At 35.6% G+C, this 18,341-nt stretch overlaps 1 protein-coding gene across 1 annotated transcript in view; it reads right to left on the reverse strand.

Annotated features, from left to right (window-relative positions):
* tmem102 (transmembrane protein 102) overlaps window positions 1–18,341 on the reverse strand; it is a 66,371-nt gene that overhangs the window by 26,996 nt on the left and 21,034 nt on the right. Inside the window, exon 2 of the mRNA XM_039746928.1 lies at window positions 16,405–16,615. Within this exon, the coding sequence (XP_039602862.1) occupies window positions 16,405–16,606 (202 nt within the window). The 5' untranslated portion in view covers window positions 16,607–16,615. The remainder of the gene's footprint in view (window positions 1–16,404; window positions 16,616–18,341) is intronic.

Consider the following 18,341-nt stretch of genomic DNA (forward strand, 5'->3'; position numbering starts at 1 on the left):
TAACTTCTCCAATTCCCTTTTCTCAGTTTATTAATTCACTTTTTTCAATGTAAAGGCTGATATTCTGGTCTTATCTCTCTTTGGTAGTCTGCCTTGCTGTTCTCCGTTTACATGAACTAAAAGACGTGCGCTATTTCAACTGTTGTGATACCTCACAGAGTAGCAAAACAACTATAATACCATGAAGCTAATAAAAAAGCAGATACTGAAAAAAAAAACAAAAAAAAAACAAATGTTTTATGTCATCATCCAATTTAATGATCATGTCTCCTGTAGTGAAAATCGAGCAATTTTGATCAGCGACGGATCGATTGGAGCATAACTCCTCGAAACTGGTTGTAACATTAAGCCAGTCTTCATGGCAATTCTGTGCTTTATATAGTGGTGTGAAAAACTATTTGCCCCCTTCCTGATTTCTTATTCTTTTGCATGTTTGTCACACAAAATGTTTCTGATCATCAAACACATTTAACCATTAGTGAAATATAACGCAAAATGCAGTTTTTAAATGATGACAAACATGCAAAAGAATAAGAAATCAGGAAGGGGGCAAATAGTTTTTCACACCACTGTATATCCTGACTTTTGCATAAGAAATGTCCTATGTACATTTCCATAAAAATGCTTTATACATTTTTTTTTAAATAAAAAAACCTTTTCCATTTAATACTTTTCAAGATATGACAAACGATCACATGATGCAGGCTATTAAGGCTTTATTATGTTTCAATGCACTCTTCCTTTAATGGTAAATGTTTTTTATTCCAACATACTAAAAAGGTCTTTCCAAAACACAGTTAATAAAAAAATGCAACCAAATATCAAAACATTTAAAAGCTATCAGAATAAAAAAGTTGTAAATCTAAAATCTATTCAGTGAACACATCTACATATGCAGCTCAAACCTCTCAAATATAATTTAGCCACATTTAAGCACAATATAAAAGGCAAACGACCGATTACTTACAAACCACTATAAAACCAAATGACAGCTTTTATTGCAAAGCAGAAAGACTTATGCAACTAGTTTATTCTCTTAAACTTATATAATATATGCCACAGTTTCTATAATATGTGATAATACCTGTGTCAATTTCATACTCTTACTGGTGGAATAAATCTATGCTGAAGGATGCTGGAGGAGATCCGTTTCATCCAAAGGAAGAGGTATGTCAAAGCTTGGGATACTTAAGCCAATACTTACAACAGGCAGACAACATACTGATGTGTGTATTATGTACCACAACAGAGAATTTCAGCGCAGACTGTCCATAAGAATGATTACAGGTGGAGAACCAACACAAGGACTTTAACACATGATTGCAGATTTGACTAAAATGATATGGTATCAGCTTTGACTTTATTCAAATAAAAAGGGAATAATACATTGCAAGATACTCAATTACAATACACAATATGCTGTAAAATAACAAAAAAAATTGCATTATTACCACACGATGACGAAATATCAGAAGAACATCATATCAGCCTGGCAATTTCCTCCTCTAATAGTTACATTTATGTTTAGCAAGGCTTGACTATCGACCAAAGTGTTCTAAAAACTGACCGCAGCCACCTCTATAATCATGTACAACTCTTTTTTTTGAATGTGAAATCCGCACCTTTGACTATTGTGAATACCAAACTAATGAAAGTAATATTAACCTTTGTTGCATGTTTTGCTTAATTAATAAGAAAATAATCTTATATATAAACGTCTATGCATGGAAGTGTATGTGTCTGTCTGTCCGGCCCAGAAGTGAGAAATGAAGTCGAGGTAAGGAAACAAACTCGCTTAGCCGCTAATATAAAAGAGAGGCGAGCATGTTGATAAAACAAAACCTCCAAGAAAGAGACACTCGCCTAGGCGATAATACAGAAGCAAGGCAAACACATCAACAAAACGGTATCACTTTTACTTTTCCTTCCACCGCTAATACACAAGAGAGGTGACCTCATCGGCAAAACGAAACCTCAGAAGAAAGACAAAGTTGCTTAGCCACTACCGCACAAGCGATGCGAGCACGTCGGCAAAACGAAACCTTCTATGAGAGAGATACCCAGAGTAGTTCCTTTCAATCTCTACATTTCAATTTCTTTTCTGACAATTTCAATACTTTCTAGGACCCCATGCTTTTTACAGCACGGGGTTACATAGTTAGTATTTTACAAATTAGAGTTGGATAGTTATTTGAAAGATGATAAAGGAATACTTAAATACCTAAAAATGCTTCTGGCCAGTGCTATACATTATGAAAAATGTTCGCAGAGCCCCACGACTAAGTTCCCCATCTGGAGTCATGTTGTATCATTCGGTATCTCTGTCCTTTGTGTAAGTCTGTTTTAAATGAGAACCCATCTTATGAGAGACCTCTGCTTTTATGGTGCCAGATTGGAAGGGGCCGGGGAAATGCTCTGGGGTTTGGGGGGATTTGGTCAGTCGACTTCTCTGACTGCCTTCTCGGAACTGTGGGCAAAGCAGAAGATACCATTAGCGACAGAGGCCCTCTCTTGACCCTGCGTGGTATCAATTACCTTAACAGAACCCAGAAGATTGTCCCCTGGGTTGAATGAATGACACAGTAAATCCAAGAGTGACTATTTGACTTGATGACCCGACTCTCCCCATCATTTGTTGGTCAAGAGTACTGCCTTCAATTCAAAATTTCCTTCCTGTGAGACTTTGGGCTTCCTGCTTATGTACACTCGGATAGTTCCGGGAGAAACAGTTTAACAATATTTTAGCCAAATAAATAAGCATTGGCTCTGCACATTTTCACTGACTTCTGTTATGTCATAAACTTTTCTCTCCATTCTGCATGAAAACATGGGAACAGCGGTTTAACATTTTTTTTCCACAACCACTACAACGTAAATGAGGTAACACATAAAAAAATATAACTTTTGGGTGGAGTATTCCTTTAAAGGCTGAATAACAATTAAAATTTAAAATCTACTATGTAATAAAACACTAATGTCTGTGTGTCCAACAACAATCTGATCAGTCAATTGGGCTTTGGTGCGATTGATTAGTTTGGCTTTGACGACGTGACAAAAGAGGAAGCTCAAGTGTGAAAAGTGGACAGGATGCAAGAAAAGTGCCTCAAAAAAAATTGACAGAGCCTGAGAAGCAGGCTTTACAGGAACACGTTAGAGAGAGGGAGCGGCTGTGAAGAGAATGTTATACACAAGCGGATACCAAGGAAGGGGCAAGTGACTGCATATATCTTTTTAATTATTCTACTACTTGTCTTCAACAGGTAGCATGGCTAGTATAGTTATACCACATAATATAGTGATGGACAGTATGAATTGCGATAAATCAAAGAAGTTGAATCAACATCAACAATAATCATTATTTTATTTAAACCAACCCTGATTCAAAAATACCAGTGTATAGTTTTAATCATTGACTACCAAGATATCTAAACCAATGTATTAGGCTTTAAACGTGCAAAACTACTAAAGCTGCACACACCTGATCTAAATATCTTACAAATAAATGTAGGGCATAATTTATGACACATTTATGACATATTAATGTACTGCACAACATGCTTTAAACTTTGAATATTTATGAAATGCAAACTCAATCTATATGTGTCCTAACTTATATGACCAAACTATCGGCACTGCATCCTTTCAGATACCAGCTTGTTGTTCATTTGTATTCAATTAATCATGTCTGGGGTTCAAGTGTTAATGCTCATGTTTTCTCATGCCTAGCTCACTGTGTTTATTTTGAATAAAGGGTGAAAGCTGGAAAGGTGGAAGCATGTGACTGGATGTTAGGAATAGGACTGGGTGCTGTATTTTTTTTTTTAAAAAGGGGGACTGCTCATGAAATCACACAATAGGAGAGAGCTTTTACTGAACATATCGGATGTGAGCTTCTTATTGTCAATAGTAGTGAATTTTTGGTATGTCGTCCAGCCCAGTAATATAAAGACCTTACAAAAATATGCAGTTATTCCAAAAAACAAACTGAAAGTGAAGCAAAGAGTTCTGAAATGAACTAGAATTTATTACCACCGTACAATGATAACAGAATTAACAATGTTTTGAAAAGGTTTAAGTAAATTATGTTATTAAGAATTATTTGCATTTCTGAAAAAGATATACTCCAGATTTAGCTTCCAGGTGTTTTTTAGCTGGTGTAAATTTGAATACTATACCCATGTAACAGGCAAAGTAGCAGGTGTCCACAGATTAGCTTAGCTTAAGAATTTGAAAATGCTAAGTATATGGCCAATTTAAATAGCTGTGTAGGATATTAAGTCACAGCACTCTTAAGTGTTAAATGAAAAGAAAAGCAAAAAGTAAATAAATAAAATAATCACAATAAATTGACATCTTTAAGGAACATTCTTTAGTAATGTCATGAAAATCTACTGGCTCATTAGGCAATGTTTGTTATGCTTACCTGCACTAATTAACAACAGAAAGGCTTACACTGAGGGAAATTTGCATTCTGGAATGGCATGGCCTGAAGACAGCAGTTTCCGCAAGCATCAATGAACTGAAAATGGACTACAATTTCTCCTAACAATTGTCCAAGTCTGATTAGCAGCTAAAGGAAACATTATTATTTGTTGAAAGTTATTGTTCCTAATGAAAGATTCATCAGTTACTAAATACAAAAAGGTACCTGCTTTTTTTTTTTCAGCCTGGACTGTGAATGTTTAGACAATGTGCTCTCTTTTGACAAGAAAAAGTGAAATTGTTTATGTATTATTAGTTTAAGCAGATGGTATTTGTCTATAATCGTGACTCAGACATCAACTTGTATGAGTAATTGATGCAGAAATCCAGGTAACTGCAAAGGAGTTAAAAACTTTCTGTCAATGTGATATACCACAATATAAAATAAACTTCAGCCACAGAAAGCCTGCCTGCCAGTAAGTGATAACAAACATATTTTAAATAAAGGCAGGAATGTCATTTCTTGCCGTGTTGTGTTCTAAAATGCCGTTCCTAGAAACAGCAAACATTAAAGGCCAGGGTATCTACTTTTAAAATTTGATATACCTATGCATAAAGAAACTAGTAACATACTAGAACTGGCAGGTTGCATCAAAATAAGCTGTTTCCTAAACAAAAAAAGACTGCAAAAAATAACTGGATAAAACAGTGTGTGCACATGTAAAACTCCTTCCTTAGTCATAGAGACAGAAATATATAATATATACGAATGTAATAGACAACTTAAAGGAAAGCTCCAGCCAAAATGTATATATTTATGTATATCATACTTAACCCATGTAGTTTGTAGTGATAGCCAAGAAAAAATTAGTGCTGACTTCCACTGGCATGCCATAAATCTCCCTCTACCATGTTTCAAAGATGATGTGGAATTCATCGGATCATGAGCCATTCCTTTTCTTCTCCATACTCTTCTCTTTCCATCATTCTGGTACATATTGATCTTAGTTTTCTTTGTCCAAAGAAAATTGTTTCTGAACTAGACAGGTTTTTAAAAAATGTTTTCTGGCCAAGTCTAAGCTGCCCTTCCTATGCTTGAGGTTTACCAGTGGTTTGCAATTTGTAGTAAACCCTCAATATTTACTTTTAATTATATTTTCTGTTGATTGTAGACTTCAGCAATGATAGGTCTGACTTGCAGAGAGTGTTCTTGGTTTGGCTAAACATTGTGAAAGGGTTATTCTTCACCAAGGACAGAATTCTGCAATCATCCAGAAAACTGTCTTCCATGATTGTCCAGGCCTTCTGGAATTGCTGAGCTCACCAATGCATTCCTTCTTTTTAAGAATGTGCCAAATGGCTGATTTGACTACTCCTTGTGTTTCTGCTATTGCTCAGATTGGTTTGTTTTGTTTTTATCTGCCTAATGATGGCCTGTTTTTACTTGCATGGACAACTCTTTGGAATTCATATTGAGAGTTCACAGTGACAACTTCCAAATGCAAATTCTACACTTGGAATCAATTCCAGACCTTTTACCCACTTAATAGTTAATGAAATAACTTCTCCCAACTGGCTATGGGACAACATGTCAGTCAAATGTCCAGGTATTTATGAGCCATTGAAAATAGTGGGACCATGTATAAAAATGGCAGTTGTTCCTAAAATAATTAAGTGATATTTTTGGTAAACCCCTTAAATTAAAGCTGAAAGTTCATACTTCAGTCACATAATAATTGCTTTATTTCATTGTGGTGGTGTACACAGTGAAAATATGAAAATTGTGTCACTGTCCAAATTCTGTATGGACCTGACTGTAGTAATGGAATAATTACTGAATACTTTCATTTTAAAAATGGCTCCAAGAAGACAGCTTAACTTGCTACTTAAACTGCTAAATTTCCCACCTCTCTATTTTTCTTTACTTAACTGATCAATACTGTATGCTTGTTTTAGGGGAGAATATTAAGGGGAAGTGCATTTAGAACAAGCCAGAGAGCAAATCTTTACGCAATGACTTCTCGGACTCTGGAACAAACTACCAAGAGTTGGAGTTGAAGCAGAAATATTGACAACATTTAAGGAGAATTTGGATGAGATAATGGGACAGCTTAGCTATTAGCTAAATGAACAGGCTTCATGGACTGAATTGTCTCCTCTCTTTTGTCAAATTGCTTATGTTATTATGTTCCATTTTAAATAAATGTTACATACTGGTTGTTGCTGAATTACATCTAGTTAATAAAATTAATTAATGTAGTACTTCATAAGTTTGTCTGCTGCACCTAAAATATCAATTTAAACATCTAATTTACTTAAAAACCTTAAACAAATCCTTGATTATAAAAACAAAAAGCAGTTTGAAGACATTTTCTGTACTAAGGGTTGCTCAGGTTGGACATATATTGAAGTACATATAAAACTGGAAAATTTTAACAAGCTTCCTTGGCAGTCAGACATAAACAGAAATCTGGAAAAGTGCATACGCTAGAATTACCTTGCAGCTAATCCTACTAAATATAACATGAACAAAAGCTTTTTAATTTGTCTCATGTGATTCAACCAATATATTGTGTAATAAAAGACTTGCTGAAATGCAGGGAAGTATAATTAAAACTGCGTTTATCACTGTGCCAATCATCGAGAGGGAAAACAAGCAAAAGCAAATCACCTGGAAACACACAGCTGACCTTACATGACAGTTTAAGCAATTCGGTGCCTCTAATTTAAGATGCTCCATAATGCTCAGGAGAGGAAGATAATATGATTATCCAATTTCAGCCTGGCTAAGGTGTAGGTATAAATGCCTTTATCAAGAGGTTTCATTAAAAGTTGAGACTTTTAACACAACTCTGAAGCACCCTCTGCTGGCAGAAGAAACAGCTTATAGTTTAATGAACACTTCAGATGGAAAATTCTGGAAAAAGGATTCAACGCAACAGAATAACTGCATTTTAAAGTGCACGCATTCTACTGCTTTCTTTTTTCTGTATTTAGTAAAATAAATAAATAAAGTATACATACAAATTTAAAAATATTGGTCTATGTAGCACTGGTAAACACATATATTATATGGAATACTTTTTTCTAATTTCTTATTAACAAAACTCTGTAAAGTTGCTTTCGTAATAAACTCCAGTTAAGTTTGCCAACAAGTTTATTACAGAGATTTAAGAAACAATGGTTACTTACCACACAGAAGCCATACCACCTGCATTTCAGAAAAGGTAATCCACCTGAAGGATTTGGCCCTGGATGGGAGACCACCTAGGAAAACCTTGGGGTGTTGCTGGAATCTATGTTGGTTAGACCAGAAGGGGATGCTTACAGTGTGGTCTGTGTGTGGCTCCCAAAACCCCAGTGCTGTAACAGGGACCACTGTGCAGAAAAATGTGTCAGATGAGACGTAAAACTGAGGTCCAGATAATCTGTGATCATAAACGATCCCTGGGCATCTTTCAAAAAGAGCAGGTGTCTTACAATGTTCTGTCATCCATTTTGGCTTCGTAATCACCCCTGTCTCTAATTATCTCAATCTCTCAGGCTTTCACCACCTAACATCAAGTGGGTGATGCTTAGCATACTAGCGTGAAAATAGCTGCCACTGCATAATCCAGGTGAATGCTGCACATTGGTGGTGGCTGAAGTGTCCTGGGGCATCCTTCGTAAAGAGTAGGGTGTATCCCGATGCTCTGTCTAAATTGCCCTCCAAGGTATAGTCATTGGGGCTCTCAAATCATCCACCCATCTCCAATTGTCTTTCTCACCACTTTACCACCCTAAGCGCTACTGTGTGGCGAGTGTACTGGTGCAAAAATAGTTGCTGTCACATAATCCAGGTGAATGTTACCCATTACTGGTGGCTGAAGTGGCTCTCCACTCACTATATAAAGCGCTTTGAGTAGTGAGAGATGTGCTATATAAATTAAAAGAATTATTATTATACTTTCAAAAACAGGCGCAACAGATATGTGACATTTACTGTTGCAAGATTTATGTTTTCATCAGCATATGGAGGTATTAGCTGGTTAATATCAGTAAAGAGTAATATTTAATGGACAAGTCAAATTACTGTATTTCCCAATGCTTTAACTTTTCCAAATCTCTCCCTCCTTTTTTGGATTTATCCAAACTTTAAGTCTACCTTTGTGAAATCAATTGTCAATTTATGATTTCAGAATTTCTGTACAACAGCCACTGCATTGTTGTCTTCAGGCTGCCTCACATAACATAAGTGATGCAAGACTTTACTACTGCTTCTGCCTGTGTACTAAACCAAAACTAGGCACTTAATTTGAACTGACTTTACAACCAGCAATTACTCCTACAAATTGGCGTCTCATTTACTCCCAAACCTGTCAAATATACAAGGTGCGACCCAAAGGTTTTTGGACAAGTTGTTTCAAAAAGAGTACTGTTCGTTACATCTAGCGACTGACACCGTAACTATGTCGTAATATGCTTCATGTACTGTCATACCACTCTCCAAATGATTGCCGATTGATTGAATATTGGTAAGGACACAGTTTGGCGGATTGTAACCGAAGACAGGAAAAAGAAAGATCGGCGTGAGATTTGTTCCTCACGTCTTGACCACACTGCATAAACAAGAATGTGTTATTTACTGCCGGGAACTTCTTTTAATGGGACAAGATGAACATGTTTAGGAAAATATCATTGTCGGTGACGAAACATGGTGTGGTCACCAAACAACAGAGTGCAGAGTGGGTGGGACAAAACTCTCCAAAACCAAAGACACTACGATTTCAAAAATTGCGAGTTAAGACGGTGTTATTTTTTTCAATGCAGAATATGCAATTCATCAAGAGTTTGTCCCTGAAGGACAGAAAGTAAATGCAGAATTCTATGTGGGTGTTTTGGATCAGCTACTGAAGAGAATTCAATGAGTTAGAATGGCCTAATTCCAATCCAATAAGCGGTTCCTTCTTCACGATAACGCGCCATATCATAATGCTGCAATTGTAAAGAAGTTTCTGGTGAACAGGAAAGTTGCTGTTCTTCATCACCCATACTATTCGCTAGATCTTGCACCTGCCGACTTTCTCTATCCCAAAGTTGAACTTTCCCTTAAAAGGGTGGCATTTTCAAACAGTGGAAGAAATTCAATGTGCAATGACAAGGGAGCTTAACTATATTTCAAAAACTGCTTTCCTGGAGGGCATAAAGAAGGTGAAGGAATGTGCAAACAAGTGTATTGATCAAAGAGGAATGTATTTTGAAGAATAAAAATAAATTATATCCATATAAGAAGTTATCTGTTTTATAACAGTTGTCTGTATAACAGATTTAATTATTTTTTACGGAACAAAGCAAATGCAACCTTACTACAAATACTTTCTGTTTCCCCAGTTTGTCCATAATGAAGTATTCATTTCAATAAAATGAATAAAGAAAAATATGAGGAACTAAGGGCTACAAATCTGTTCATTTTCTATAATAGTACATACAGTTACAAGTTCTGATTCAACAAAAAGAGGTGGGCTCAAACTATGTGTTGAAGATGCATCACATTCATATCAAGAATTGACACCTATCAAACAAACTGATTTGGCTTCACCCAAAAGCAAAAAATGTTAAATCCACAGCAGCTCTTCAGGAATTCTGTTTCTTGTAACGGGGTATTGAGAAATGTGAAGAATTCACAGCCATCAGTCTAACTGAAAACAGGACTTTGGTGTAGTAACCTGGTCTGTGAATTTATTCTGCTATACAGAATTAAATGATTACTTAGAGGAGTTGGGAACACATTGTTTCAGCTTAGGACATATTACAAATAATTGGAACCTCACTGTGTATTGGCCTGGGAACTCCCAGGAAGAAAGGGGTTATGTTGCTCTGCTTTGATAGACTTGTATATTGATTATTGCAACCATCAACAAGAAAAATGGACAGAACAAACTACTGCAAAGATAAACAAGACTACAACCCTAACATTAGCTCAAAAGGACTGTGTAAGCCGAGAGAAAAACTACTTTTAGCTAGTTTCTAGAGCAAGGAGCCTTTACTTTTCCTTCATGACTGCCAAACAATACATTATGTGGTAAATCTTTATGCACAGCATGTTCTATGTGGACTGTGAAGAAAATCCAACTATGATTAATGAATCGAGCAAGAAGGGGACAATCTTAACGAAAAAAACCCCAAAAAAAACCAAAAAAAAAACCAAAGAAAATCTTTGTGGTGGCGAAATATGCCCTTTGTTTTCACTTTCAAATCACATTTGTAGTCTATTTTCCAAATGTTTAGGTGTCTCAAGGTTTATTCTGGTCTATACCACACCCTTACTTTTCACTACACATTTTGTGGTTACTGGAATAGTTTAAGGGCAAGACAATTCTTTAGTGACATGCTGAGAAATGGTGACTCTATTCGATTCCCAGGTAAAGGATTGAGACATTTAAACAAAACATTCTGCTGTTTGCTTAAATAAATATATTATATATATTATACAGTTAAATTTATCATTACCTAATTATGAAACACAGTATTCCAGGAACATATGTTAACAATTTCCAATAACACTATCAAATATTGGATAAATTATACTTTACGACCATTTCTTCCTAAGGGCAATCAAATAGCCAACACCACTGAAACTTGGATATTTAAACATTTAAGAAAGCAGGCCAACAAGACACATTTTATGTATGCTTTGCATGCTCTGCATGCAATATTTCCACATATTTCGCTGCTTCTTCTTCTGGTGGCTTTACTAGAAACAAGAGTGTTGCCATTAAAAAAACAACGCAGGGAAGTTATTAACAGCAGTTACTTTCCTAAAAATACCATCGTGATCAACAAACCCCAAGGTTACATTAGGACAAGATTTCTTTTTTTTTTTTTTTTTAAAGGGACTTTCATACAGAAGTAATAACTGCTTCTAACAGTTGCTTATGCTAAAGATTCATTAGAACATTCAGCCTGATAAGCGCATCAATCCTATTTACCCTTTATTTCATAACATATAAATGAAATAAAACACAATACACCCAAATAGGAATTTGATAAGCCTCTTAAATGTTCCCTTTATAAAAAAAAAAACTAATAGAATTCCAGAAGCAAGCATGCTTAATACCTGCAGGCCTTATAAAACAGTGCCAGAGAGATTTTACATATCAATATAATCATGTTTTTCAGCAACTGTCAGGGTGATACAAGCACAATACTGTATAAAAAAAAAGTTAGAATCAAATAGTATTTTGCATGCGACTACCATTATTCCACATGACTAAATATTTTTTTGCAAGTATTTGGTCTTAATTTTTATTTTAACCCTCCATGTGTACTAGCAGGACCTTACAACCTTCCTGGGCTTATGATAAATTTAGATTGCTATCTGCAATGTTACTCTTCATTCAAAGGGCACTACATAAAATGTTTATTATATAAAGAGCCAAATTAAAAACCTGTTAGAAACATCGCTAGTACTCTGGTAAGAACTGAAAAATCCACAGAAGGAATCATATCCTACAATTATTTGTAAGACATTGGGATCATCAGGTGTGTCCAGTTTTAGTAGTTTGGCACATTTAAAGCATAATGCATCTGTTTAGATATCTTGGAAGTCATGACTAGAAGTAAACACTGCTATTTTTGAACTGGGCTGTTTTTTTTTTCTTTTAAATTAATCATTATCATTAACAATGAATTAACTGTGTTGGCTTATCACAAGTCATATTGTCTAGCACTATATTATGTGTTATAATAGTGCTAGCCATGCTAATAGGTAATAGAATAAATATTTGATATCTCTCATCCTGTGTGTGACTTAGTGCCTTTCCCCTGCATCTTCGTGTGTCTGAACGTCTCTTGACTGGCTCTCCTTCGCTCAAATGCATTCCTGTAAAGCCTGCTTTATTCCCAAATTGGAGTAAGCAGGTTTGAGAATGACACTAACTATTATTAGTCTACCAATGAACATATTTGCTTTGAGATGACCAAAAAGAAACATTTCTAGAAGGCCATATGAGAACTGTAGCATCATAGAGAACGGCATCCTACAAAGTCCTTATTTTTCTGCTGGGTTGTCGTTATTGTCAGAGTTAGAGAGGTGGCAGCCTTCTACAGCCAATTTTCATTATGCTCATGTTATTCACAGTATCTTAAGGAACTCCTTATATTACAATCCACTACAAGAAACCTCCATTTTGCAAATACCTACCACCTTCACCCCCCCATGACCAAACTTCGTACAATGGGTGACCGAGCCTTTGCTTTCGCTGTTCCACAGCTCTGGAATGCCCTACCAGAGAACCTGAGAACACAGCAGATTGTGTAGAAAAAGTCTTTTCTATTTAGGAAAGCATATTAACACAAATGCCACTAATTATTATTGTTTTAACTCTGTTTTAATCTTGTTTTGTCTTTGTTACATATTTTTTATGTAGCACTTTGAGATTTACTACAAAAGTAAAGTGCCTTATAAATAAAATGAATTATTATTATTCTTGAGCATCGTTTGAAATCTGTTAGTGTGTGTCACTGATTTTTACTTTTCAGACTCAGGGTGGCAGCCATACCACTAACATTTTAATGAACAGAAGATATGAGTTTCCTTAACTTTGACAACACAGACATGAACTGGCAGCTGACAGTTTGTCAAATAAAGAACAAACCTGGGTACAAATTCATTAGGCAATCCAAGCCAGTTTCCTGAATTTCAATATTACTTGCATGCAAAAATACACTTCAGCCTTTTTCTAGCCTTCAACTAAACAGTGTATAGTTGAGTTTCAGCCCTATTCAGATAGGATTCGTTTTACAACAGGAGATGGCGTAATGTAATTATAGTTTTAGTCCTGTTCAAATCGCTCATATCAATAACTTTTCATGGACAACATGTTTACCTTTTATAAAAAAGGTCTTTAAAACACATCCAAGGTGAAACTAATACTGTGGTCAATCGACATGTCAGTAAATTTTTAATTTAAGTTATTCGCATGGAACTAGAACTGCACTTGGTAATAATTACTTTACCCAATGGCTGAGGTTGGGCAAAAAAAATAAAATATAAACTTTTGTTGTACTCCTGTTTGTGGGGGGTGGCGAGGATGTTATATTCCCTTGGAGGTCCACTGGGGTTCTAATAAGCACAATTTATATAGACAAGCGGGTAGGGGTGTAGGGTTGTCCCACTTGGAGGTGTGAACAGACATATTGGTCTTATAGGTCGGAGTTGTTGATGTGGTCTGAGCTGATGGTAAGCATACATTAACTACAGGGAACAGGGAAATGCCAGTGCAGAGTACCGGTGGGTCATTACCTCATTTCAAGTACTTACTTTATACCACCAGCTGGTGTAAAAATGAATTCTGTCTGAATACAGCTGAATACGGAATTGTGCAATTCTGCTGAAGCGCTGTCTGCCGGATTCTAAAGCTGTGCATTCCAGTCAGAGGCAATGGCAACCGAAAGGGACAATTTATGTATATGACATTCACAAAATGTGAACAAAGCAAAAAAAAAAATTCCTAAGTAAAAAAGTGGGCAGAATTATAAAATAGTGATTTAAAGAATGATGTGGACTATTGTTGCAACCATAAGAAAGATTGTTATCAAACAAATATCTGAAGCAAATATACACACTAAAAATTAGAATTTTTGGGAACTGCCAACTTTATGTGGGATACACAATATTTCAAGTTTGTTTGTGATGTACCATTTGTTGAAAAGGCAGACACAGCAATCAAACAGACACACGGATACAAGGACGCTTGTTCTTTATTACACGTTAAATGAAAGATACAAGTTAAAGTTGTATCTTGAGCCTGTCAAGTCATTAAATAAAAATGTTACTAGTTTGTGAATTTCTTAAAATATAAAATTAGTGCCCATTTCTTATGTTATATAATAATTACCAAAATAATACTAATACTTTACAAAACAAAAGATGCTCACTACTTCACTTAAATATTACTTTTTAAATTAAGTGTGTATAATTTCTACATATTCAATGGAATTAAAAAAAATACATATACTTTTTGTAATGCAGAAATATTCGCTGCAGACATTTTTTCATAATTTAATTACAGAATATACTTATTTTTCCTCTGGATTCAGCACTGGACAGTTTCAATAATCAATGGCAATGCTTAACACAACTAGAAATGTAATTGTGTATTCTCTTCACATACAACAATCACGTTGGTGGAAAAGAAAAGCATCACATAGGGCTTTGGCAGCAGTCAGGTAAGCAGAAGGATGACAAATCATGACAGCTGTGCAGCTTTAACAATTGAGCACAGTAGCATGTGTGAAGTCCCCGACCATTTCTTTCCTGAGGATGTCATATTTTTAGCATCATTTTAAAATACTAAAGGTCTTTAAAGTATTTAGGGGTGGATTCAGGGAGGTGGGGTAGGGGAGAGACTCCAGGGCTACAACAAATGCTCAGACCGGACTTATCTGTTGTGGGAAACACAAAAAACTTTTCTGTATTGTAATTTTATTTTCAAAATATATTTCTCATTGTATCTTGTTACCTGTCACTTAACAGAATAAACACCTGACATGTGAGCTAAAACATTTTTTTACCCCAATTCAACTGAAATTCTTGCTGACATCTCAGATTGTTCAAAACTTTCCCTTTTTGAACAATACTGTCATGCAGGCAGTTCACCGCTTTGGTAATTTCCTCTGCTCCGATCCTAGTGCAATAAAGTCTTCCCTTATGTCTCAGTCTTGTGTTCAAAACAATCACCAATACTCTGCTTAGTATAATACTTAATGGGAGATTACTGTTTAATAATTGCTCTATTGAGATATCTCATGCTACACAACATTTTATCTAACCAACCTACCATAACACAATATGAAGTATATCCTTTAAACTTAAAATGGAAAAAAAAAAAAACAGTTCAACATTTACTTAGAAATAGGGAGTCATTTATTGTTTTCCTCAAATAAATATGCATCTTGAATCAATGCTATTTTGGTAATTTGGTTATTTCAGTATTTTATGATCGCTTATTTAAACTCTCCAGTGTCTGGGCTTGGATAAAAAACAAACTGTAATGACCTTTAACGAGAGAGTGTTAACCTTGTCCAGAGGTTTACTTACCTCAGCAGTGACATTCATGTCTCTGGTGACTCTTCCTATCAAGACAGTAGACAGGTTGCTGGAAATGGACGAAGGTCCAAGTCTTCAGAGTCCTGGTGCTTCCTGTCTTGCTATATCGGTGCGAGACATGGGCACTATCCAGTGACCTGAGATGAAGACTGGACTCCTTTGGTACTGTGTCTCTTTAGTGAATCCTTGAGTACCGCTGGTTTCACTTTGGGTTGAATCAGCAGTTGCTCATGGAGTCCCAAATGAGGCACATTACCTGCATTGTGAGGGAGCGTCAGTTACGGCATTATGGCCATGTAACGCGATTCCCCCAGGGTGATTTGGCTCGAAGGATCCTCATTTTTGATTATTCAGATTAATATAATGAAGGGAATTAATATGGAACATCTGTTACTTTTAAGTGAATTTTTAAGAAGAAAATGGTGGTACAGATAGGTTAGATTAAGAGTATATCTTGCACTCTTCTTAGAATGTATTTTATAACAAAGACCATAGATCTGTGGAATACGTTACCAAGCACTCTAATACATCAAGAGTTAAGTGAACAGACATTATGGAGTTGTATTGAGCCGAATGGCCCGTTTTTAGCAAAACTGCTCTACAAAGGTATACTTACAGGAAACATGAATCATCCCAAAACTGGAGTCTAAAGCAAAAAAAAGCTTCTTTTTTTAACAAAAGTCTACACCTACTATTTACAACATGAACTTTCATAGAAAGAAAAAAAAAAGTTATTTACATGTAATATACATATATACATACACACATTAATTATGAATAGTGCATTGGTTCCAGTTTCAAAACAAAAGTATCTGTGCAATTGTTTTGTTAATTTCTGCACACGATCCATCTTTAGCTAAAACAAAAACATGAGAAAGAGGAAAAATAGTTACCTAGCATGCTAAAAATGAAGTCTTTGGCAGTGTGTACCTCCAACGCCGTCTGATCATCAAACTCCCTCTGCTCAAACTGAACCAAGTCCAGCACAAGCTCACAAACACGGTCCGTGTTGGCTCCAGATCGAAAGTCAAACTCAGCTGCCATTTTGCCCGGAGGAGAAGGCCGTTGGGCAACTGTATTTATCAGGGAGGCCATGGAAGTTTACTGGAAAACATATGAAAACAAATGACAGAAGCCCATTCACAAAAACGTCTAATGTACTATAAAAGGAAAAAAAAACCATAACATTTAAAGCAAATATATTATACATACACACACAGTGTTTATCAAAGCGTAAGCAAACATTCAGTTATCAGCAGGCATCATTAGGAATGATTATGTTGTTATAGTTGTACAGCTGTACATTATACACCACTTGTCTGAAATCTAAAGATATCTTACTTCTGTCTTCATATTTAGATACTGTGAATATCTGAATGGAGATAGAGAATAGACAGATGTAGACATATACTATAGTACCTTTTTTGTCCAAGGAGAGAAATTTAGCTTTTTACAAAGGCTCAAAAAATACTATGACAACAACACACCCCCACCAAAAATACATACAAAAATTACAAAAAGAAGAAAACTTTTAAAGAGAAGAGCGCAGACGCACTGAGGCTCTATAAAGGCATACTGCTGTAGGTATGGAGGAGTTTCAATAGCATTCATGGACACACTTCTGCAGATTTATTCATTGGTTGAAAGTACTCAATGCTACTGTGTCAGAAAGAGGATGTGCAGAATTGCTCAAAATGGCTATTATGGAAAATAAGTTATGTATTAGCATAAACAGACATAAAACTAATTAAGAGCTTCTATAAGCATTAAACGTAGTGTGAATTAGATATGTCAAGCAAATAGTTAAATAAAGGCATTTGTTATATTTCATTTTTAGTTAAGCTTAAAGCGAAACCACCAATATTGGATAACTCGGAAAGATAGAGCAAGAAGAGAATGATGTACAGAAACTACCTGAGGACAAATAAGGGGGAACACTTGTTGTTTGAAGGACAGTTAGGAAAAAATGGAAGCAAAAAATGATACTAATGACGAAATGCAGAAAATATTGGTGGCCATGAAAAGGGTCCATGAGAAGCCAGCTGGAGTAGTGAGTCAGAATAGACAACAAATACATTGTTATGAGTGAGGTCAAGATGATAAATTATTATATAAACTGTGATTTTTGGCTTGTTTGGGGATCAGCTCAATTTGGCCTCATTGGGTTGAGTCTGTGTAATTGTTTATTGCAATAAAATTAATTACTCTGTTTTCCTATTCTTTGACTCCTTGAGCCTTCATTTAAAGTGAGAATCGTCAGCAAATGTTTCGCTTGCACACTACCAGTTGTATCTCCATTCTCTCCTCCACTACTTTCAGTGGGTCAACAGTGCATCCCATGACTAAACCAGCCTTCTAAATAAGCTTGTGGATTCGATGGACATCTCTTACCAGTCCAGTGCACTGGTTATCACAGAATTACAGAAAAAGCAAAGGAATCCTTCCTTTTAGTCTTTTAGGAAACAGAACACTTTCCCTCTGCATTACAAGACCAGTCCAGATGGTCACCGATGGTTTGGTATGTGCCAAGCTTGTACCAGTACTGTGTTTATTTTTATCAAGTGTATATAGACTAAAAAAAACAGAAAAGCTCTAATTCCAGGCCTAAAATGTTTTGTAAGCCACTATCAAATGTTCTTGTTAGACAAACTTGTATTTATTGAAAATATATTTTATGTGTTATACAATGAAGTAATAAAAATATTATGCTAAAGTCCTATACCCTATAGCCTCTCCACCTCCCCTGACATATTGGGGAGAATCAAAGGATGTGATTCAATTTTGCCTTCATTTTGATGGTCTTCTTACTTGCTTACTGTTTTCCTCATTT

The sequence above is a fragment of the Polypterus senegalus genome, chromosome 3 (genome assembly GCF_016835505.1).
Source record: "Polypterus senegalus isolate Bchr_013 chromosome 3, ASM1683550v1, whole genome shotgun sequence".
NCBI lineage: Eukaryota > Metazoa > Chordata > Cladistia > Polypteriformes > Polypteridae > Polypterus > Polypterus senegalus.